The 25,240-nt window shown below is 42.5% G+C and overlaps 2 protein-coding genes across 2 annotated transcripts; both read right to left on the reverse strand.

The window, feature by feature from the left end:
• Positions 1–4,530: 4,530 nt before the first annotated feature.
• Positions 4,531–8,274, reverse strand: cdk9 (cyclin-dependent kinase 9 (CDC2-related kinase)). Its single transcript, XM_048259009.1, has 8 exons — positions 8,178–8,274; positions 7,908–8,021; positions 7,331–7,412; positions 7,102–7,192; positions 6,820–6,986; positions 6,215–6,386; positions 5,748–5,896; positions 4,531–5,478 (listed from the first exon to the last, which is right to left on the reverse strand). The coding sequence occupies exons 1-8, from the start codon at positions 8,216–8,218 to the stop codon at positions 5,113–5,115; spliced, it is 1,182 nt and encodes a 393-aa protein (XP_048114966.1). The 5' UTR covers positions 8,219–8,274; the 3' UTR covers positions 4,531–5,112.
• Positions 8,275–8,543: 269 nt separating this feature from the next.
• Positions 8,544–18,379, reverse strand: fpgs (folylpolyglutamate synthase). The gene is made up of 15 exons (XM_048259712.1): positions 17,774–18,379; positions 16,605–16,733; positions 16,214–16,267; positions 16,050–16,114; positions 15,395–15,509; positions 14,728–14,805; positions 14,527–14,588; positions 13,790–13,892; positions 13,631–13,708; positions 12,987–13,134; positions 12,638–12,718; positions 12,328–12,474; positions 10,474–10,547; positions 10,297–10,363; positions 8,544–10,188 (listed from the first exon to the last, which is right to left on the reverse strand). Exons 1-15 carry the CDS (start codon positions 17,915–17,917, stop codon positions 9,806–9,808), a joined length of 1,728 nt encoding a protein of 575 aa, XP_048115669.1. The 5' UTR covers positions 17,918–18,379; the 3' UTR covers positions 8,544–9,805.
• Between the last annotated feature and the right edge of the window lie 6,861 nt (positions 18,380–25,240).

The raw sequence follows: 25,240 nt of genomic DNA on the forward strand, positions 1-25,240 counted from the left end.
GCCGCACGTTCTGGCTTTTAACTGATGGATATAAACAAGACCATCAGTATATCAGAAAATGGGAAGCTTATTGTTGGGTCACATTGATTTGTTTCTTTGAAAAACAGTGTATTAACAATAGCATGAAATCCCCTCCCATTAGTATCAATTGATTTTATTTTATGTAGTGAAATAGGAAAATGGAGCCCAGTGCCTGAACCCCTGGAAGCCATTAATGTATCATTAAACTATATTTATACAGCATTATCTTTTACCTATGTTGTGATAATTTAATGAATCTCAATAAAAATAGCAGTTACAGCAATCCTCTATTTTAAGTCAGCAAGATGATGTCCTCCCTATATATATTTTCACCCTAACTTCTCCTCATTAAAGGTTATCATTAGGAACAATAATCAAAGCGAAAACAAATAATTTCAGTAAGCTGAGTTTTTATCCAACTGGGGAATTCCCAACTACGGAACCAAAATATCGGATGAAATGGTCATGCAGTAATCCTATACAAAAAAAAGTGTCCGGTCCATAGTATTGGCCAGAGTCCATCTTTTGTCCTAGTCCGGAGACAGGACCACCGGGACTTTACGGGGTAATGAGCAGCTAATGCTGATTATTGTTGTGGTGCAATAAACCCACCGGACAGCGTCTATTCCAGTTTACAACGGTCAGTAAAAGCATGGAGGTTAGAACGTGAGGGTAGACAGAAAGGATTGTCCACTCATGTCCAGTTGTAGTGTCCATCTGATTAATATGTGGGATCTTAAGGTCTTTAAATTTAGCATTAGAATTTTGGTAACAATATACTTCAAGGCCCCAACTGTAGCCAGTTTTAAATCTAGACTTAAGACCAAACTGTTCTCAGATGCTTTCTGCTAACTGCACTGAGTTACAAATTCTGAATATGCTTTGAAAATTATTCTACCTTGTGTCTTTTATTTTGCCTTTTTAATTATTCTTTTTTTTTTTTTAATGATTTCACCTTGTGCACTTTATGTTTTCTTTTTTATTATAATCTTTAACTTCCTTTGAATATTGCCCTTCTATACCTTTATTTGCTATTACTGTTTACTTTTGTTTATGTAAAGCACATTGAATGACATCTGTGTGGACTTTGGGCCTCTAGACATTTTATATCAGAGGTAAATCTAGCCCATACAGTATAATACATATTTAAACAGTATAAAATAATATGATATAATATTAATTAGATGTTAGGTGAAACCTTACAAATAACTGCAATGACTCCTCTGATGGTGGGAATGTCTTAAACACGGTCTATGAGTATAAGTGCCTCAAACTGGATTAGAGCTCTGAGCCAGCTATGGAGAATGAGATTATATGTGAATTATGTGTGTGTTAAAGCTATTATAAACAACTGTTTCAAAATAAACACACCAAAAGTATCTTATTAACAAATTTGTTGCACAATGGTAATGTTTGGAGTTGGAAAATTAAGTAGTGTGTGTGTTTGTATTCAATTAATTTGGTTTTACTTTCATTATATGAAAATGTATTATTATTAATAGGTGCTTAACTAATAAATTGGTAAACGAAGACCAATGATGACTTTTTTCAACTTTCAACAATATTTATTAACAACTTTTATCTCTAAGTAACCTTGATTAAATTAAGAATCAATGGTATGCCTCATGGAGACATCAGGTACATTTGAAGCAGTTGGCACCCCAAACACCACCAAGACCTGGATGTAAAGCTTCTTTAAAAGGAGTAAGTGTGACTAAATTAATTAAACGATTAAGAAACCAACAGGTAACAGCTGTTAACAGGGTCAAGATTTTACAACATTAAACCGTTAACTTTTGGGTCCATATAATTATTCAGTCACTTTATTATGTGCAAGAACTGAACATTTTGAAGCTTCATGCATTTTCCTTGAAAGTATTATGCAATACTGTTCTGAAAAAGATTATTGGATCCTCTCTATTTAAGGTCTTTTTTCCACATACCCTTTACACGTGGAAAAAAATGATGCGGATATGACTCTGTGGTCCCCTTACGTTTACAGGATAACAAAGGCGTGTAAACACTGTAGCATTGCTGCAGCCCTGTCAGTCCAAATTAAGGCTGGACTGCAGGAAGTGTAGTCTCATTTAGAACCATAAGGAGATTAAGTTCCATGGGATGAGATGACAGTGCAAGCTAAGGACGAGTGTGTACACCAAAACCAATCAACTCCGACTTTGGGTGCCCACCTGAACAGCGTGCTGGAGTCAACGGATGGGATATATTTGACGTACGCACAGATTATGACCTCTGAGCAATCAGGACTAACTGCATGAGGTTCCAGGTCATCCTCAAATCATATAAATAGATGGATCGTCTCAGCGGCTTAAACCAGCAACTCTTCCATTATGTCAGGTGTCAAAATTGGATCATTGGAGTATGCAAGCTTCCAATGATCCAAAGTAAAACCAGTCAGTACACCAAGACAAGGAACAAGCTGGAATCTATAAGTAGTTAGAGAGTAATTATCCCTCCTATCAGTGCAAATTAATATGAGCTGGGTAAGTACATATTGATGGGCTATAAAAAAAAAAAGGTTTTTCGTTATCAAGATGCCACTCTAGAAGCATTTCATGATGGGTAAAAGGAAAGAGCTTACCCAAGAACTTCGCAACCTTATTGTTGCCAAACATATCAATGGAACCGATTACAAATGCATTTCAAAACTTCAGAATCTTCCAGTAAGCAGCATTGGGGCCATTATCTGCAAGTGGAAGGAACATCAATGCATCATCAACCAGCCATGCACAGGATCTAATCGCAAGATTGTGACTAGGAAGTCAGAAAGATAGTCAGAAGAGTGGCCCATGAGCCAAGGACCACTCGGAGAAAGCTCTGGAAAGACTTGGAGGCAGCAGGTCCGATTGTTACAGAGAAAATCATAGGTCACTCCACCACCATGGCACCTATGCACGCTCACCCCGCATGACTCCATTGCTGAAGAAAAAACATGTCAAAGCTTGTTTAAAGTTTACACAACATTTGGACAAGCCTATGAAATACTGGGTGAATGTAGTCTGGTCAGGTGAGAGCAAAATGTTACTATTTGGATGTCATACTACACATCATGTTTGAAGGAGAATGGCACTGTACATCACCCTATAAATACCATACCAACAGTGAGGATTGGAGGTGGAGGCATCATGGTGTGGGGTGTTTTTCATCTCATGGCAGTGGCAGACTTCATACAGTTGAAGGAATGATGAATGGAGTCATTTTTTTTAGGAGAATCTTGTCATCCACCAGGATGATGAGGATGAGACATGGCTAGACCTTCCAGCAGGACAATGATCCAAATCATACAGCAAAGAAAACTCTCAATTGATTTCAGAGAAAGGAAATCAATCAAACAGTTCTGGAAGTTAACTAAATATCAGGATTCACAAGAGGGAACCCTGGAATCTTCAAGATTAAAAGACTATCTGTTTAAAAGAATGGGCCAAAATCACAGCTGAATACTGTGACTGATTGGTTTCGTCATACAGGAAATGTATTGAAGCTATCATTACAAATAAAGGCTCTCCACAAAGTATTTAAGTTTCAGTAGGTGCGTTCAATACTTTTTTCCTGTGTCACTTTATTACACATAACTTTACTTATGGACTTTAATGTTTGGATTGTTTTGGGTGGATTGATTATCCGAGTTAAAATTTGGTGAAAATGTCATGCAAATAGCTTCACAGGAAGTCCACGGGACAATGCAGGCAGCAAGACACTATGACTAGAAAGAGCACAGACTAGGAAGGGAGCAAGCAACATAAAACATACAGCACAGAGAGAGCTGCAGGACAGGCAGCAGGTTCTGCACAGTGTGATGAATTAAGGAGAGTGAGAATACAAGACCTGCTCATCAGTGGACATCCAACAATAAATGTAAACAATGTATATTTTTGTATGGCATAATGCACTCACATTCTGAAGCAATTAACCCTTAAAGGAGTACGGGAATGTTGAGAAATGAACGTTCTAAAGAATATCTGGGTTCATTGAATTCAACATAGAATTTTAGAACCTTCAATTGTTGCGGAACTTAGAACATTCAAAAACCTACACCTTTAAGGGTTAAACCAAAGTGGCTCAGTCAGGTTTGGGCCAGAGGCTGTGTAGTAACCGCTCTCTTAAAAACCCTTAAAGGTGTAGGTTTTTGAACATTCTAAGTTCCGCAACAATTGAAGGTTCTAAAATTCTATGTTGAATTCAATGAACCCAGATATTCTTTAGAACGTTCATTTCTCAACATTCCCGTCACACCAGTGTGACGGTACTCCTTTAAGGGTTAACTGATGATCATCCAGGTCCACTAAGAAACTACCACATTTGGGTAAATGTTAACACCTATTTCGAATTTTAATAGGCTTTTCATTTGACTAAGTGTACACTACCCATACTTTTTACAGTCATCAACATCTACAAAACTGCTCAAAACATTGTCTTGTGACTAAGGTGGTACTATACAGCTCTAACTGGTTGTAATGCTTCAGAAAAAAAAAAAGATCCAAGAGCCTTAGATTTGTATCTGGAGGTTTATTGTTGTGTACTATACTCAGAAGTACCACATACACCAAGAAACAAACCCAGAACAACTCTGATCTTCATTTTAAAAGCAATATAAAAATAAACACAAAAGAAACATACACAAAATAAAAAAAACAACAAGCAATGTAAGTTTTGACTTGACCACAATGGCCTGTGACTTTAGCACTGCTAGGTTAGTCACATAATGTTTCCGTAGCACCCTGTAGGCCACTGTACACTTTGCACCTGTGGTCTCTCCTCCCAAGTAGACTGCAAGCCTCTTATTGAGCTTGTCTGTTCCAAGAGTCACCATGTCGAGAGATCTTCAGAGACATTTACGACAGACCTCTATCTGGGTCAGTAAGGGTCCCAGCTGCCCACAGAAAAATTCATATCTTACACCCACTGAACCAACATGGGTCGGGTGAAATGCGAGGAAAAACATAAAGGGCTCACATTTTTTTTTTTTTGTCTTTGAGGTTTGGTCTAGGATGCACCCAGCTGGAGAACCAACTGGAACACAACAGTGTCGAGTTTTTCATCAGGAATAGCAGTACGTAAGTGCCAGACGACCAATCAGAAGACCCGATCAAACTCTGTCTGACTTGTAGTCGTGGGGTTCCTGTTTTGATTGGCCGGCTGCTGGGGCATATGGCTTCTTCTCCGGGGCGGGGCCAGGTACTCAAACATGGACGTGTTGTGCGTAGAGAGCATGTTCTTGAGGTCAGAAGGCATGGGGTCAGACCAGAAGAAGTCGTGATTGAGGGCGTCATCACTGTCTACTCGCTGATTGGGGTCGAGGACGAGGAGTTTGTCTATGAGATCCAGGGCATAGGGGTCTTTGACATAGAACTTCAGTCGGTCCTTCACCTTCCTCTTCTGTCCCTTGGGCAGTTCCATCTTCTGATACAGTTCATATTTCTTATCCACACCTGGCCAGACCTTTGGGATGGATAAAAACAGAATGAGGATAACAGTATCAGGATCTATGCAATCACACATTAAATTAATTCTGATCTTTACAAGACGTGCAGTGCTAGAGGTATATTCCAACTACGGACAATCATGGAGTGTGTGGTCCAAATACGGGAAGGAAAAATCCATTTGAAAGCTCTAAAATCAATTTGAAAGCTCTAAATCAATTTGAAAGCTCTAAATCAATTCAATAGCCCACAGAGATGAAGCAGCGTGAAAAGTGAAAGTGGTGGTACCTCTGGCGTGATGGATCCGCACAGCTGGCTTATGAGCGTGAGCTGGTGCTGCTCCGTGTTGCCCTGCATTATGGGGCTCCTGGTCCACATCTCCGCCATGATGCACCCAGCACCCCACAGGTCAATGGGGGGGCCGTAGTCTCGCTCCCCTGCACACATTACACATGGCTTTCAGCAAGAGTACACACACCAAACATAACATTTAAAAATGATTGTTGAGGGACACATTCTTGTGTGTATCCTTATTGAGTGTAAACTTGTTGAAAGCACATTGGGGTATGGAAATTCAATTACATACGGGATAATAGAAGCAGCAGCAATTAACTTCTGCTCTTCAACTAATACAAATAATGAATGGCTAAATAGAAGCCATTTAGATCTATACTGGACCAAAACAACTCAGACAACTCAGCACCAAGTCTCTGTCAACCCATCTTTAATGAGCAGACAGCTGAAATCCTGCTTACCCAAAAGTAGCTCAGGCGGCCGGTACCACAGGGTGACCACTCGGTTGGTATAGCGGTTGCCCTGACTGTTCTTGGCTAAGCTGAAGGCTCTGGCCAGGCCAAAATCTGCCAGCTTAAGGACACCGTCTCGTGTGATGAGCACATTGGCCGCCTTCATGTCCCGGTGCAGGATCTAAGAAAGAGGCCAATCAAATTAAGCCACATACAGCCTCAATCAAAGCCCATCCGACCGGCAGCTTCATGGCCATCTTCCAGAACACTCTCTCATGTTAATACCTTCCATTGCTTTAATCAAGTTCTCTAATCAGTAGAGGGAACATATCCCATTAGATGGTTTGCATGCACTGGAAATTATGATACCAACTAGGGTGAAAATGAAGTGGCTTTTTCGGATCTAGGTCATGTTGACGCAATTCTCAGGTACCATCAACAAGTCTAAGTTATGTCTAAGCTGTAACACTTTTTGTCACATTCAACAAATATCTCCATTCCATGAGAACACCATAAAAAAACATCTTCCTGCACAGCTCTGTAAACTGACACAAGGTTGAGCAATTTGTGTTCTGAACACAAATTAATAGCAGCAATGCCAAAGGATATCTTACCTTGTTTCTGTGGATGTAGTAAAGTCCATTCAGCAACATCTGCATGACTTTCTTGATCTCAGCGAGGGTAAACTTCACGTTAGCGTTGCTGAGCAAGCCGGCCAGGTCATGCTCACAGAAGTCAAACACCAAGTAGATGCTGCCCTTGTATCGGTTGAACTGAGTGGCTATGGTAAGGGAGAGCAGTCAAAAACCTCCTCAGTGAGCAATATTTTCATATTATTGGAAATGATGACTACACCCTCAAAAACTGAGAGCTGGTGAACATGTTAAGTCTTTCACCTTTTGTTCGGCAGATTTCAATCAAGTTCACCACATTCTCGTGTTTAAGAAGCTGTAGGATCTTGATTTCTCGAAGAGCAGTGATGGGGAACTGCGGAAAAAGCAGAATAAGGCATGACTTCACCTCATGACTTTGTTGTCAAGGTCACATTCAGACTGACTGATGCTACTCCTGTTTGTGTGTGTGTGTGTGAACCTCAATGTGCATTACTGTTCAGCATAGTCTTACCCCTTCTTTTTCATTCTCCATGAGCACTTTTTTCAAGGCCACCTTTTTTCCAGTCTGTCTGTGTTTGGCTTTGAACACCTCCCTAGATCGCAATATGGAAACAGTCAAACAGCGAGGTGTCATTAGACATGGTTAGCTTTTCAATGTCTAACATGAGAAAAACAGTTGCGTTGCTGTGATAAATGGCTTAAATCGACTTTATCAAATATTTCTGTCGTTAGCTACAGCCTCTTTAATTTCGCATGCCACTTCTCATGTCACGTTACATTGTAACCTGGTAGTGCTTTATGGACTGTTGACAACATAACATTACTTGATTACTCCATTCTAAGCGGAGTTAATGGAATAGGGACATCAAGCATTTGGTTTAATGCATCATACTGGATCGGACAGGCTAATCCTAACGTTAATCCTTTTATCACTGACTGGCTTCAGTGACATGCTAACGTTAGCGTACAGACTACGTCAAGGCTTTGTACTACTGCGCAGGCCAGATCAGAACCACTAAACGAAGGAACTTAAGGAAAAGCCAAATGTTGTGTTCATGACGAACAAACAAACATGCGTTTAGACGTACCCAAACGTGCCCTGACCGATCTTTGCGAGCTTTTCATATTTTGAAAACTCGTCACAGAAGGGAAATTCGACCCCATCGTAGTATTTGGACATGATGGCGACATCCCGCTCGGGCCTGTAGGACAGTGGAGTTGGGCAAAACAACGCATTGTGTCATTATTAACTGACAGATTTTCATTTTTCCTACATTGTTTTGTACATGGAAGGATATAATTTCTACACATAACGGCAACACACGTTAAAACGTTTTAAATATGTAGTTTTTTCATACTTATCGCCGGCGCCGGAGTTTCCGGTTTTCTCTCGCTGCATCCTTGTTGGTTTCTTCGTCCAGCACTGTTCACTTCCGATATGTCGACACTAAAACAAATTGCCGACCCCTACTGGTCGTTATTTGCAAACACGCCAGTTCAGACAAGGCTCGCATCCTCTGGAAAGGAGGTATATCTGTAAATCGACCGTGCCATGGATCTGACGATTTTCGTAAAGTTAAGCAAATATAAGGACATGTATTTTTCAGCATGTTTTACACAATCATAAATTATTGCAAGTTTCATTATAATAGTTTATATTTTACCTATTTAGGTTATTACAACTCGTGATATTCAAACATGGACATAGAAAGAGACCAAAATAGTTAGTGTTTAAATATTTAATGAGAGCTACACCCATATATTTATACCATTAAATACATCTTTTTAAAAAGTTAAGTGAGGACCTTTCAGACAATGCTCAGTAGCATAGTGAGTTACAACATATCCCATCCTCAAAGTATTCCCATATTACCTCACACTCACTGGGCTCGTCTAATACAAGTGTAGAGTTGACCTACTCTAGATCCCAAATTCAAGACAATTAAAACGTTGTTGTGCGCAATGTTACTATGTTTGACTGGTGGCTTACTTAGGGAACACGTGTACATGACACCAGTGTGGAAGTGTGGTCAAGTACATCTCAGAGCAGGTTCATTCTCAACAATGTCGGAACAAAATCTGGACAGCCCTCCGAACAAATATATTTCCCAAAACAACCTGTTTGAGGTTTGTTTAAAAGCTAAGTTGATTTCTATGTGGGTAACAAGCACAATTTGGTGGTAGGGCAAAATGTGTGTAAACTAATTGTACAACAGAAAGTGTACTCAGCAGATACCGTACTACCTGCGTAGTACACTAAAGGGAGCATAAGACATCACTAGTCAGTCAGACTAGTCTCTCTATATACCAATAACATATACAATATGATCCACCTTGACAATTATATTAAAATTGTCATTCAGTACAAACAGCTAGGAATATCACTGCAACAATACTTTTAGCGGTTTTTCAAGGACAGTGGGTTTCCACAATACAAATCACCCATGAAGGCTGTACTGAACAAAATACAATTACAAAAATCCACATTCATACAACTCATTGCCTTTTGGCACAGACACAAAATTGCAATGAACCAGTTTGTCCTTAGACCGATGATGAGATTTTTTTTTTTTTTTTTTTTAGAGAAAAGGACCTCCACAAGGAGGGTCACACCTTCACATACAACTACTGAGGTCCAGTAAAGCACAAACTTAACTTAACTTAAGAGTACAAAACCTTTTCCCCAAAAAAGTCCCTGTAAACAGCTGGCTTCAAGTATGAAAAAGTTAGGTTTTGATATATTATGTTGGCACTGTAAGGCACCAACTAAACCATTTGGCTTTGCTTGAAATAAAGGGGGTACCGGAATAGGAAAGACATTTCCGTTAATGCTAAGTGCTATACATTTCTTACTTTCCAACGGGTGTTTCGACAGGGTAACTCATCTCTCTATCAATAGACAGAGTCTGATGGTGCTTCAACACACCCAGTGCACTGCTTACACAAACAAAAAAACAATAGGCCCACTGATACTGTGGCTCCTTTTTTAAGAGGCAGACACAGGGTCCAAGTGTTTGAGGGCTCCGCCGACTAAATGCAGGCTTCCGGCGATGAGGACGTGGATCTCGGTGGCATCGCGGAGCGATGAGGCCTTTGCGGCGATACTTGGCTTGACTGGGATGACCCGCTTGCCCGGATCAGCCAGTATGGAGTCTCTGCCCTGTGTGATCCACTGGAGGGCGCTGAGGATGCAGGGGAAAACCAGCGAGTCGCTCTGGCGCTCCGCGACCAGGGGGAGGCTGCACGCCGAGATCAGGAGCTCATCCCCCGGCTGCTTCTGCCGCTGGCCGGTCAGCAGCCTCCAGCTCTGCTGGTTGTCCAGGCAACGGGTCAGCATGTTCTCCACGGAGACGTTGAAGTTTTGTTGGTCTGTGCCAAGAGAGAAAAACAAACCACATACAGATCAGGCTACCCCCAAGTGAAAACAAGAAGGAGTAACATAGCAAATAGTAGTCAACACCAGTCCAAGTTCTTTACCTGCATTACACGTAGCAATGGTCTCTGTGATATTGGGGCAGAACACAGCAAAGTCAAAGTGGTATGGCTACAAAACAAATCAAGAAACAGAAGCACATGTTATTTAGTTTGCCACACATGTAACCATTATTGCCATTTCCTCAATAGAGGTTTTGCCTTTGTTCTTTGGAAACTCACCACAAGCAGCTTGAGCATGGCAGCAGAGTCCCTCTCTCCTGTGGCGTTAAACAGCAGCACTCTCACCACTGGACCTCTGGACAGAGGGACACAAACACAATAAACACCCCTATGGCTTAGAGCTGGGTAGACTGCAAGATTCTCTCTTCAAGGACACAAAGAGGTGTCAAATCTTGCTGATCGTTATTTTACCAGCTATTTTAACCTGATACACCAGGTCCAATTCAGTTGTTTGGCTAAAGGTGAGCTGAAGTTTAAGATGGAGCATTACACAGTGCCTGAGAACTCTAAGCACTCATGACGCAGTTTTCCAATTTTGTTTTTCTGCAATAGCATATCCTGAGGACTCCAAAAGACACATGTTTAAATTTGATCCCAGAAATCTGACAGTTGCCAACAAAGATTGCAGAGCGCTACTTGCATGAGGCTGGGACCACAGCCTCTGGGATTTCCTACTGTTAGCTATGGTTCTGCAGCGGAACCGCTGGAGCAGCAGCGTTGCGTTAATGTCAAACAATTAGAGTGTTGAACTTGCCTCAACTTTACGTGTGTGTAACGCAAGACTCATCAATTGTCAGTTTAGGCAACAGAACGTAGACCATTCGTGGAACTTAGAACTTCTTTTGAATTACTATGGGCTGAGCACTGTGTTACGCTTTGCCACTGCTGCTTTGTCATTTCCAATGTGATCCCTGCCTGATTGATTGCTGATTAGAACCAACGATAATGGAACACCACTCTCAAGAGTCTTTAGCGAGGACACTGTAATAGAACTCTGAACTTTGATACTACTAGCATTTGTCATGCTATTAACTAGGTTTCTCTGTGTTTATGTAAACACCATATCCCGAATAACATAGAAATCGGGATAAGCCTCATAACTGGGACACCGGTGTGCATTCAAACACACGCATAGATCTCCACAAGAAAGTTTGGGCACCTGTGGCTTTTATCTCTAAGTATAAGTATAAGTATAAGTATAAGTATACTCTTTTGATCGTTTTTTGGTGTTTTATGCCCCCAACGTTGTCTTCAAGGCAGCGGTGCCTGGAAGGCGCTATGGTTAGGCATGGGTTAAGGTTAGGGTTAGGTTTAGGATAAGGTGCCTTCGACGGTGGCAGCTCCTGCCTGGAAGACGACGTTGGGGGACATAAAACAGCATCGAGCCTTTTAAAGCAACACCAAAGAGTTTTTTGTACCTTAAAATATTGTTTCCAAAATCATTTCAGTGGTTCATCAACTCGTAACAGGGTGAACGGCACTTCGGCATTCTCTTCGCGACCCTCTATCGGCTATAACTGCACTATGCAAGTTTGCCAGATCAGGTAGCGGATCTGTAGTTCGATGGAATGAGACAAGAAACTACAAATTTGACTTGCTTCTGATGTCGCAATACATCATACTTTCATAAAATCATGCAACCTACTCTACCTTGTCTGTAGACCTCGTTATTTCCAAAGCCAGGATAAACAAATAGCGTGTGTGCTTTGCGACAGGAAAAGTGCTTTGGTGTTGCTTTAATCCCGTGAGGGAAATTTGGTCTCTGCATTTATCCCAATCCGTGAATTAGTGAAACACACAGTGAACACACAGTGATGTGAAGCACATACTAATCCCAGCGCAGTGAGCTGCCTGCTACAACAGCGACGCTCGGGGAGCAGTGAGGGGTTGGGTGCCTTGCAGGGCACTTCAGCCGTGCCTACTGGCGGGGTTCGAACCGGCAACCCTCTGGTTACAAGTTCGAAGCGCTAACCAGTAGGCCACGGCTGCTGCAAACAATGAGAAATCTATGATGGCATATGAAAGGTGAAGGACAGTAGAGAAGAACAGAGGAGGTATAAGAACTCACCCAGCCATCCGCTTCGCGCTGGGCAGCAGCCTCGTTGAACCAGCGGGCACAGGCCAGCATGCTACCCGTGGTGTGTGCTCCGTCCAGGAAGTAGGTGATGGGCCCATGCCTCAGGGTCTGCGTTCGGCCAGGCCATTCTGTGTCTGCCAGACCTAGTTAAAACATCAGCACACACTCTATGCTTAACTATGAAGAGAACAGTTCATAATCTCCCACATAATACAAGATAATAAATGTTATTACAATTAACAATTACTACATCATGTCATCAAAGTGGATGATAGCCTTGATGAGTGTTACAAAAGCGAAACGCACCTTTCAGCATGACTGGGCTGGGCTTGAACCCTTTGGCCTGGGTCACACCACCGAACACGGACGCAAACGGGAGGTGCTTATCTGGAAGATAGACTACCATTACTCAAAGCTGACCTGATAACGTCTGGTTGCTTTCCACTCTATACGGAGTACAATGAATATTGATGCCATTTTCACCAATAATGCAGCAATTTGAACACTATCATATTGCTGACAAGAGTTCACTTCACTTAGTTCATGAATGATTCACAAAAACAGTTTCATATATTTAGAAAAAAAAAAAACACAAAAAAAGAATGTGAAATAAATGCATGCATTTTCTCCAGTATGTGTGTGTGTGTGCACACACCAGATAGGCAACGATGTTGTAGCCAGCTGTGGCTGAGCTGCAGGGCCAGGCTGGCGTTGATGAGCTGGTGCTGTCCGGCCAAACCAAGATGCAGGACGCCCTCATCTACAGGATACTCAGTCAGGTCAGGACAAACAGACAGAGAACACTATAGAGAACACTATAGAGAGAGAGAGAGAGAGAGAGAGAGAATTTTTCCATGTTACATGTTACTGTTTCCCTTAAAGCTGTCAATGTTCTAATTGTTATGCTGTTTTAATTGTGCTTTGGCAACACTGTAACTACAGTCATGCTAATAAAGCAACCTTGAATTGAAGAGAGAGAGAGAGAGAGAGAGAGAGAATACATCACATTATCACTTCTGATGGCAAGGTGATGTTTTTTGGTTGTATGATTATGAATCATATGAAAGGAGATAGGAGAGAGAGGGAACAGAAGTTTAAGAACTCTAACCCTAACCCCTAACTTTCACCCTAATCCCTAACTTTAACCCAAACCCCTAACCTTAGCCCATGTGACTTCAAAGGTCAAACAAACATTTAGTAACCTCACAGCCTGTTACAATAATAATGCCTTGGACTATGGCCAACACAACAGTGTTGGTCTGGAGTTACTCGTGTTAAGTACACAAAAGTGCTGCTCACGCCTATTTCTTCTGCTCGCTGCTGGAGAACAGTCAGGGGCCCCTCCTGTTGCTTCACTGTGAACGCTGGAACTCCTGGCTGGGGGTCACAAACAAACACACATTAGATTTCAGACAATACCACATTGAGGTCAAAGGTTAAAATCAGAAAAAAAGACACCTTAAAAATGCCTCCTTTCTGCCAGGCTATCTTCTCTATAGTGTCTCCGAGGATACTTGTGTGGTCTATTCCGAGGGAAGATATTCCACACACCCATGGTTGTCTGACAAAATGACAAATACATGTAATTATAAAATACAGATTATATTGCCATCACTGCTTATACTTCACAAGATAAAACATGTACCTTGTAGTGTTCACTACTACTACTAATTCAATACAGTTCCTCTGTAGTCTGATTTCATATGCCGACAGGTACATGTCAAGTACATGTGGCTCTAGAGCATCTGTGTTTGTTTAAGTGTTCACTACTACATGGGCAAAAGATCTTTTGGTCTCTTTAAGGCCACCTTGGCCTCTCTCCTGAAATGGCTTCTAACAAGGTGATGCATGTGTACAGTTGTTGAGGGTAGAGAGCCATGCTATAGGCCAAAATGGCCGTTTGCTCAAGAGAGCGTGAGTGCACACAAAGCCAGCATTAGGCACGCTGGGATGAGTGTTCTGGGGCAGAGCCAAAGGACCCACTGAGGGGGAGGGGAGGGATCAGGCAGGACCGCATATGACAGGCAGAGACTTACACATAGGAGGAATGGAAGAGAAAGAATGTAACCAATCGATAAGGAGAGAGAGAGAGAGAGAGAGAGAAAGAGAGAGGGGGGGGAGAAATCTAGCAAAACAAGTTTTGGGCAGTAAGACATTACTGTTTAATGCTGCTCCATTATTAACTCCTCTCTCACCTAATGACGTTTGTGCAGTCATACGCTCCACCTATCCCAACTTCAATAACTGCCAAATCCACCTGTCAAAATCACATATCAAAATCAAACACTACCACAGAGGGGAAAACTAGAATTGCTCTACATTCTTCTCACCTGCCATATGATCTTTGTCTGCTCATTGTAAAAAAAACATGTGGACAAGTGAGCTGAATAACCTACCTTCTCTTGAAGAAAGATGTGGAAGGCCAAGATTGTTAGAAAACGGAAGTAAGCCGGCATCGTTCCCCCATGGCAGTCCTGTTGGGATCAGCGGAAGTCACAAAGAAAGGTCACTGTGAGGACACGTCTCTCCAACATTCCACTGACATCAAAATGATACTTTGTGTGCAAGTGAGGAAAGGGGCCATTGAGGCCACTGAACTTAATGAAGAAAGTGTGCAGATGTCACATGAGAAAGCGCATACTCGTTATTACTAAACGCACCCTAAACGCACCGTCTCACATTTAGCCGCAAAACCTGATTAGTTACAGCCATGAGTTTGGTGGCATGAAGAGCAGTGGGAGAAGAGTCCCTGTGTTAGCCTCAGAGTGCCCCCACGACTGGGGCTCTACTCCAAGGCCTCTGGGGAGGGTGTGCAAGCAGACCATTGCTTTGCTTCACTTGTTTTGCTACTTGTTTTTTTTTTTTTGGTGCGTGTTTTGCTACTTTTGTCTCCCCTTCAAACAAAGCCATTCTCAGTGATCTATACTTTCCCAGCTACTTGTCTGAGGCACTCTCCTAAACTGTGTGGGTGTCTTTTTTTTTTTTTTTTTTACTTTGTTTCATATCAGTTGAAGACAGATTGCGGCGACGACAGCTGTAGCTGAAGAAGCAGAGTTCACCCACCTTTGTTTCGTCCAGTCGGCCATAGACCTGCCAGAAGTATTTTGTGAAGAGCTCCTTGCTGATAGGTTGGCCGTTTATCCGGATTCTCTCCCTGACTTGTACCAAATGAGGTGAACTGAAATCCACAAGGAAATGAAAAATGTGTACAACCTGAAGAGTTTGTAAAGTCCTTCCTGATATACAACCAACAAAAATTGCAACCTTAGCAAACAGTAAATCCCTCTATCCTTTTCAATCACCAATCCCCCTTTCAAGGAAATATAGAGGTAACATGACAATGAGCTGATCTTAAATACTGGAAATTAGTATATTGCTGGTATCTTTTGATGCCTTTTGATATTATCTTTTGAACCTAGCTTTATTTATTTCCAGAGAACTGTTCAAGAGTTGGCCATTAGCCAAGTGCAGGAATGCAGGAGCAAGGTCCAGTGAAGCGCCTCCGACAGTCTCACTCAAACACGTGATTACGCAACCCTGACTAAACATTTTCCATACTCTGACCACAAACAATCCCACATCTGCACACCCCCCACCCCCTATACGAGCCTGTAGAAGTTGAGTACCGTACTTAGCTCAGAACAGTGATTAACATAGAGCACACACCTACAAGCCATGTTTACTCCAAAGAAGGTCAAAAAATACAAACAAATAATACCTGTAAAATCCAGTACGAAACCCGTAACTTCTAAGAATCTGCTCGGTGAAAGCACATGTTGATCCCTGTTAAGGAGAAACACAGTTTGAATAGGACTGCTTCAATAGACAATAGCCTTACACAGACCTCACAGAGAGAAGTGTGGATCAGCAAACACAACTCACTTTGCCCTTTGTTCCAGTGACGTGAATAATATTTAAATCGTCCAATTCTTCAACCTGAATTGCATACAAAACAAATGATAAAGCACTTCTTAGCAACTACTGTGCAAAACACAATACACTTGATTGGGCTGTACATGTGATCATCAGTGTGCGTGCAGGTGTTTACATGTGTTGTGCAATTAACGTAACAAACTCACAGGACAGGGATTATGTGTGAGGCACTGGGCTGAAGTTTAAATTAACAATTAATTAACAATTAATTAACCAGGGTAAATTCAGTGAGCGTCAGTGAAATACAATTGAGTTCCATCCCACCACAGAAACAATACTAACATGCACCTGCGGGGTTGAGTCAGAAAGGACAGAGGGGACACAGAAGTGGTGGACTGACCGTGAGGCCTGCTCGCTGCAGAAAGCCCTTCATGGCGTGGAGCTGGTGCTGTGGGGGTCCTCGCTCCCGGCGCACCTGCTCCAGAACACTGGCGTTGGTCTGCAGGGTGTTGAGTGTGCATACCGCATCCTGGAAGAGTAGATCCACAGTCGCACTGTCATTCCACTGAACCCGTCTGACAAACCACTTGTATGCCCTAGAGTTCAGGGCCCGGACAATAACAGACCCATAGAGCATTGTCTCTATGGAACAACGTTCAACTCATTATGCCACAAGGACGTCAAACAGTTAATGTTGTGATTCACCAGTGCAAACAGTCTCAGCAAGTAGCAGTATAATTAAATCAAACACAAAATCTCTAATCGCTGACCGTGTCTATTTGCATGCCTACAACAGAACTAAACTAGTTTCTGCAAGACTCAATAACGTCTCTGTCCTTTCATAATATTTAGTTAATGTTTAATAAGCTTTGGACATGGACAAGATAGTTCGATAGGAGTGGACCACTCTCGTCAGAGCAGCTGCATGAAACCTTAGCTGCTACTCCGTAGTGATGTCAGTGAAACCATAAACATTTGCCATTTAAGAGAGAGGACCAGGCATGTTTTTATACTACCACGACGTATACGAATTATGTCAGAACACGCAGATCATGTTTCCCCACATGGCTCACTCATATGTGGTGATCCCTCATGAGCTAACGTTGGCCGCAGCGCAACCAATCATCTTCTATGCCATTTTACACACCCCATGATAACTTGAATATTGTCTAACTTTCTGTCGACCAAAATACAGTAACGTTAATCAGAATTAAATGTCGACTTTTGGAGCACCAGAAAAAACATCCAAGTTACGATTGCTAACAAGAGAACCAATGTTACCGTGAGCGCCTGCAAGTTAACCAAAGAAATCAACTTTATTTACGTTAGCTAACATTACTACATTGCTGCAGCACAAATCCAAACAGTTGGCTGATGCAACCCCATCCAATATTAAGCTATCAAGAACGAAATGGCTCCCGAACACCAGACGTTAGGTTAACCAGCTAACTAGCCATCTCCCTGTTATTCCAACAGCGGGATGAGTATTTTCAAACTTTGTTGTCGAAGAGTATTTTAAAAATAGCTATTCATGTTAACGCAACTGAGATGACAATTAGATTATCTTACCTGATACTCCATTCTTGTAAAACGAGGAGCAGCTTTCGTGCTGGAGTGCCTAAAAGATCCTTGAATGAAGTTCAGCCAGTTTCGCTGAAGTTGTAAGGCGGTGAATAAAGAATACGGTCTAAACACGCGGGAGAAGCGTACCATGGTGAAAGTGACAGCGCAGGAAGCTGCAGCCAAATTAGGAGAGTATTCCTTTTAGGGACGCCGTTACGTTCCAAATATCATACCACGCCTCCCTCTCGAATTTCGTTTTTTATTTACAAACAATTACATGAAGTAAAGGGAAACATAAAGACTATATGGTCTGGATAGATAATGAGCATGAGCATGGACTGACAGGCATTCCTCATTCAGAAATGTCCCAAATAGCAAGAAACCAATACAACTTATGTTGTTGTCACTGCGAAGAAATGCGAGGATCCCGCTAGGTTTCCTACGATATTCCAAGACTGAACTAAAAAGCTGAAAGTCAAATAGACCACTGGTAGCTAATTCATACCGTATTAAATCGCACGACTCCACGGGTATGCACGTGGATCTGTCAGAGCCATATGGTCAGAGCTATTTTAGCGTCTACATTTTTACTGACTCTCTTTCCGTCCTCTCCAATTTTGCTCTTAACAGCTGAAGACAAAGTACGATACTGCCATCTGGTGTATTGGTGCAAAATGCCTTAGCATTAGGCCACGGGGGGACGTTGTTTCTCCTTGAACTTTTGTAGTGGGGCTGATCTTGCTTTTTATGAAAGAAGCATGAAACTTTCAGGGTTTGTTCTTGATGACCTAAGCTTTAATTTTCCGATTTCCCCTTCCTTCGTTTGTGAAAATAATTCTGATATTGATACAATGATAAAAACAGCAGGGGAAGGGTGACATGAACACTTCGAGCAAACAGGTGGCCAATCAGAGAGCCAATGAATTACTGAGGGGTTTAGGCTAGGCTATTATCCTGTGATTCAATTTTGTGATAGGAAAATTTGTGGGGATGGGGGGGATCTAAATGTGATAGGCTGTAAACTAATCAAGGACATTTGATTTCTCCTCCATCTACCCATGTCCTTGATTGCCTAGCCTTTCTGCCCACCCCCACCCCACCCCCCATCCCCAACACCCCCACAAAAAAAATTATTCATCACTGTCATCACCTCACATACATACAGCACACTGGTGCTTGCACAGTAAGCCTCCTCTACTTGCTGCACACTGCCCCCCCTCCCTACATGACACAGCACATTGTCTTCAGGGATCTTCTCCAACACACATCCTCTACAGCACCCCCACCTACCCTGCCACCCACACACACACACACACACACAGTCCACTTCACTCCCCTCCCGCCCACACACACATCTTCATCACTCATCATCATACATACAGTACTCTGCTTGCAATAGTAAGTCCCTTCATCATACTTGCAGTACATTGCCCCCCCCCCTACATACACCACATTTTTTCATCAGGGGCTTCTCCAACACACATCCCCAACATACTTTTATCACACTGTTGCCCCCAACACACACACATCTTCATCACTCAATCATACATACAGTACTCTGCTTGCAATAGTAAGTCCCCCACCATACTTGCCCCCCCCCCCCATACACAGCACATTATTTCATCAGGAAGCTTCTCCAACACACATCCCCAACATGTTACAGCACACTGTTGCCCCCAATACACAGCACATTGTCTCATGAGGCTTCTCCAACACACATATTGCACACTGCCCTCTCCCCACATACACAGCACACTATCACATCTCCTGTCATCCCCCCAACACACACACACACCAAGACCCCCTGGCAGTTGGGTTAGCCCCTTTGAGCCGATGGATCTGCCCAAAGGTTTCTTCCTTGGTAAGGGAGTTTTTCCTTGCCCCTGTTGCTCTTGGGTGCTCCTTGTTGGTGCCCCCTTCCTCCCCAATTCCTATCCTCCCTCACCTTTCTTATGCAGGCCTTGCCACTTAATCTACTAAACCCCTCTTCTACTGCACTTTTTACCCCACTTTGCACAAATAGGCTGACACCAGACATAATTTCACTGCATTTCTTACTTCCAGTAACTATATGCATGTGACAATAAACTTCCTTGTATCCTTGTATCCTTGTATGTAGCCCTACAGTACTTGAACTTGAGCTCCTATAAAAAAAACTCACAACTTGAACTCCTATCACAAATCCCCAAAGTAACATTGAACAGGTAACATATCAGCGTTATAAAATAGTAGGCCTACAGTGAAAGTTGTTGTCGAGGCCTTAGCTTTTGGGGGTAAGAAAAAGGCCTACAAAACAGCTTTAGTCATTGCAGTCACCAGCACATGTGCAGAGTGCTGTGCACATTAATGCTGCCCTTTTGCATTTGCAGTGCCCAGTACAACCCTTTTTACAACCACAGTGCACAAGCTCATAGCATGCCTGTGATGCCTCAGGGAGTGTTGTCCAACATGGCTGCCAGCCTGCATCTGTATCAATCCATCCCCAGTCTGAAGGACTTGGTAACTGTGGGCTAGGAACCAAGGCAAGGTTCCATATGTTAGCCTGGTGTATTGCTCTTTTGATGTGTTGCCTCAAAGCAGCTTGTGTAGGGGGGATGTTTTCCAGGGATCTTGACTTCTGGATAAAAAAAGTTGTTTCCTTGCCTCATTGACCTCTACCCTCCACCTAACACACACACCTAACACACAATTAACATACACACACACACACACACACACACCTAACACACAGCTAGCACTCCAAGAAAGAAAGGTTAGCAAATGAATTTTAGCTGAGGTTAGCAAATTATTTTTAAATGGACTTCAAGAAAAGATTCAATGGCAATTGAAGAACTGAGTCTGCTGTTTATCACTCTGTACTGTTGGACAGTCAAAGGAGAAAGTGAGAGAGAGAGCAGCACACACCCTTTTAGGTTCCCAAGTGCCGGAACTTCTGAAACCACACCCAGGCCACACCCATTGCCCCACCCTGTACCCCAGAACTGTGGGAAAATAAGACCCCGTTTACACGAAGGGAAAACGCAGATATTTCAGCGTGGTTTGGCCTCATTTACACAAAAAAACACAAAAACGATTTGGAAAACTCGTTTCGCAGTTGCATGTAAATATAATAGGGAAACCGGCGTTTTTGCATTGTGACATGTTGGTCTCTCGTTTGTTTCGAATCTCTGATTGGCCACCTGTTTGCTCGAAGTGTTCATGTCACCCTTCCCCTGCTGTTTTTATCATTGTTGTGAACAGAATTATTTTCACAAACGAAGGAAGGGGAAATTGTCCCCTTATAGAAGTAGATGTCCATAAACCTCAGTAATTCTTTTCCCATCTCATATGACAACAAAATGAAAAAAATACTTTGAGCCTGCTTTATCAGACAATCTGATTTTGTTTTTTAAAATGTATGCAAATTAGCACATTTTTTATAAGATATGGCCTAATTTGCATATTTAAACATTAACATATAAAAAAAAACTTTCAATAAATGTTTTCCTTAGCTTACCATGAGTAATCAACTAAGTTTCATGTTGATATCTATTATTTAATTTTTTTACCCCATTCACCTGTAGTGTCACAACATATTACAGAGGTCAGTGACCTCTATCTGACCTCAGAGGTCAAACTGAGAATGCCTCCAGGTCTTAAATTAAAGCTTAGGTCATCAAGGACAAACCCTGAAAGTGTCATGCTTCTTTAATAAAAAGCAAGATCGTCTCTATTTTAAGAGCTTAACAGCCCCACTATTGGGTCAGCATAGGCTAGAGTGGTTTATGAGTTGGCAACACGTTCCCAGAACTGTTAGTAAATCTGTCATAGTGTGTATGTACCATGATATAGCCTACTACAGAACTGCAAGTGCATAAAATATATTATGCCAACACTGGACATGCACAATTATCACTTTAATTCAACACAGTTTGTTATTTCTACACTCAGTGATTCTTCTATTTTGCCTTTGGTTGCAGAGTGCAAAATGTTGCACCTCCCCTACTCTGAAATGACAAAATGTGTAAAGTAAAGAAATTAACGACATCAACACAATATTTAATCCTACCATCAGTATTTACCAACTGTTCAATCAATTCTCATCATCATTTTTGTCACTTTTGATGATGAAAGAACATTTTAAAAGGCTAACATTATGGTAAATGTGTTGATGACAATATATCTGCAGTTATAGGCTACTGCAGTTTTTTCAAAATACGGTGCAGTTACTACAGTAGGATAGTGCAGTACAATCGTATTTTTATGTCCCAAATACTGCATTTCTGCAGTACAGAGTACAGAGTCAACAAAATGCCATAAAGTCATAAACGTTTATGACATAACGCTTATGTTATTAAGTGACATTCATTTTTTGTCATAACAAGTTAAGGTTAGGATTAGGGTTAGGGTTAGGTTTAGGATTAGGGTTAGAGGTGTCATGTGTTCACGACAGTGTCATGTCACTCTTATGTCAATACTGTCAAGTAAAGTGTTACCAGGCTCTCTTATACAGGTATATAAAATACTATGGCCTCCTTGCTGTTCCTGACAAGGTTGCCATGGTCATGGACACCTCAACAGGCACAGGCAACGAGCATGGGTGGGTGGGTGGGGGTCTTGGTTGGTTGGTTGTCACAGGAGCGCAGAGCGAGAGTTTGGTAAGCTTCCTCTGAACCTGCTGGTTCGGGTGTGGAGAGATCTGTAACGCCTCCCGGAGAGGAGTGGGGGGAACAGTCTGGGTTTGGGGTGATGGCCTCGAACAGTTTGATTGATGCAGTGCTTTCCAGTTGAAGGCAGAGTAGTTGCCATACTGTGAGCATCATTTGGTCTGGATGGACTTTCTTTAGTCTCCTCAGGAAGAAGAGACGCTGGTGAGACTTCTTGATCAGGGTAGAGGTGTTGAGGGTCCAAGAGAGGTCCTCAGAGATGTGGGCAGACTAGGCACCCAGAAACTTGAAGCTGGTGACACACTTCACCGTAGTCACGTTGATGAGGATGGGGGGTGTGTGAGCTGGCTTTTGACTCCCTGAAGTCCACAATGAGCTCTTTGGTCTTCTTGGTGTTGAGAGCCAGGTTGTAGTCGGTGCACTACAATGTAAGGTGCTGGACCTCATTGTTGTTGATGAGACCAATCACCATAGTGTTGTCTGCAAATTTGACAGTGGTGTTAGAGCCATGTACAGGTGTGCAGTCATAGGTGAAGACGGAGTAAAGGAGAGGGCTCAAACCTCAGTCAGCTGCACAGCACCCTGAGGACGTGTCCGGGGATGCCATCGGGACCAGCGTCAGGATGTGCATTAGTCCTGCTCAGTGCCACACACACACACACATCACCCACAGAGAGACGACTTACCTTTTAATCTTTTATATCTAACATGGAGGCAATTGTCTGATTTATGTCTTATTAGGCAGTTACACTTTGGTACTTGGATGTGTATGGTACCTTGACAGCTACCACATGCTATGTCTTGTGGGTGAAAGTAATTTTTTGTTTATGCATGTGGACTATATGTGTGCTTGCTGTATGTTCTTAAGGCTGCTGAAACAACTGAATTTCCCTGTGGGATAATTAAAGTATATCTATCTATCTATCACATCAGTGGGGGGAGTGTGAGGGGCTGGTGTTCTGCAGACAACACAGCCTTGATGGTCACCTCCTTGTCCCTGTCAAAGCGACCATAGAAGTGGTTCAACTCATCAGGCAAGGCAGTGTTGGTGGTAGGGGGGGGGGGTTAGTAGTTTTGTAGTGGCCTGGATGCATTGCCACATGCTCCAGGGGTCAGAGTTGTTCTTGAAGTGATCCTCGATCCTTAACTTGTGGTTGTGCTTGGCCTTTTTGATGCCCCTTTTCAGGTTAGCCCTGGATGAGCTATAGGCCTGAGCATCACCCAGTGCCGGTGCTCCGCACACGCACTGCGCGTAGGGCACTGTGACGGAACTGTTTTTGAGTGTCGGCCACAGAGTCAGAGGAACAGCAGCGATGTAGTGAAAAACGTTAGTTTAATTTTAAGGCTTACCAAATCAAAGCAAGCAAGTACAGGTGATTAAGGGGAATATACTAAGCAAAAATGAAAATAGTTCTAAATGGCTAGGCAAGAAAAAGTAAATATGACATAAATAGTTCTGTTTAACTATCTCAGCGTCACTAGGCCTACACGTCAAACACACAGGACAGGACTAGACTAGCACAGACTAAGACTGACAGAGGTGAACATATATACAGGTGGCCAGCACCATTCTTAATTACAGGTGAACACACAACAAACAATTAACACATCATTCACAAGACAGACTCTGAGACAAAATGATAATATTCCTCTATAAACTAATAACATACTCAAATAAACTTCACAAAATAAACACATTCAAAGTGGTACATATAGGGACGAAAATACAGAGCAACTTGATCAGGATTGCCCTGCTCCCCCCCTTGGCGCTTCCCACTTGAACATGGCCAGTTCCCTCCGGAACCCAATTAAAAGTCCATCGTTTCCCGACGGCACCCCTTTGCTGCCGGACAGTCAGAAAACAACAGAGGATGCCACCACAGCTGGTAACATAACATGCAAACATTTACACAGAAGTTTGTGCACCAACCTGTACGAAATAAATGTTACGCATAATAAATAGTCTTTGTGTTAAGTGTTATTTCCATGTTCTTGACGCGAGTGACGTTGCTTAAAGCAGGGCTCTCAAGTGTCATGCATTGAGCGTGAGTCACTCATTTCAGTCTTTTGTCACGCTCTCCCGCCACACATTGTATTTCTCACGCAGAAAAACTATTGATATATTTAATATGCTGGCAGCGCAAAATGTCTCTGGCACGCCGCCTCACTATGGAACCAGCAGGAATCAAGCGCGTCTCCCCTGGAGTTGACCCTGCCACTTATCAACCAATCAAAAATAACGAGAGGGCTACAGAATAGCCAATCAGAAAATAACTGTATTGTATCTGGGTTAGATTTAACGCAACAACCAATGAAAAACGCGTATCCTGGAATTGTTGAACGTGAATTATTGAACGTGAACCTGTTACCTACTTCCAAGTTTCGTTCACCTTGGAGCTTTGAGCATCAGTTCATGGTTTTAGCACAGAGTAAGTCATCTTTTAATGTTACAACAAATCCACAACTTGTTTGACACAATAGGCCATTTCACACTGGCAAAATTGCCGCGAGTTTATGTACCAGAATCGTGGAACGACTGTCCCTTTCACATAGACCGAGGCGGAACGGCGGGACAAAGTGTCTCGCCAAATTTACTACCAAGCCCCCCCTAGACATTTTGCTGAGTTTTTTTAGTTCCGCCACCAGTGTGAATGGGTCAAGGCGGAAAGGGGAATCTGGGCGGGCATTTCAATGCTATGTCCAGCCCACCACAGGAGATTGCTAATAAATCTAATTGATCAAAAGCAGCAATAGCAGAGACAGCACATTATGTCAATCTATAAATTCACAAAGTCTCCAGTCATTCAATGCCTGCTAGAGTTGACTG

Source organism: Alosa alosa, chromosome 12 (genome assembly GCF_017589495.1).
Source record: "Alosa alosa isolate M-15738 ecotype Scorff River chromosome 12, AALO_Geno_1.1, whole genome shotgun sequence".
Taxonomy (NCBI): Eukaryota; Metazoa; Chordata; class Actinopteri; order Clupeiformes; family Clupeidae; genus Alosa; species Alosa alosa.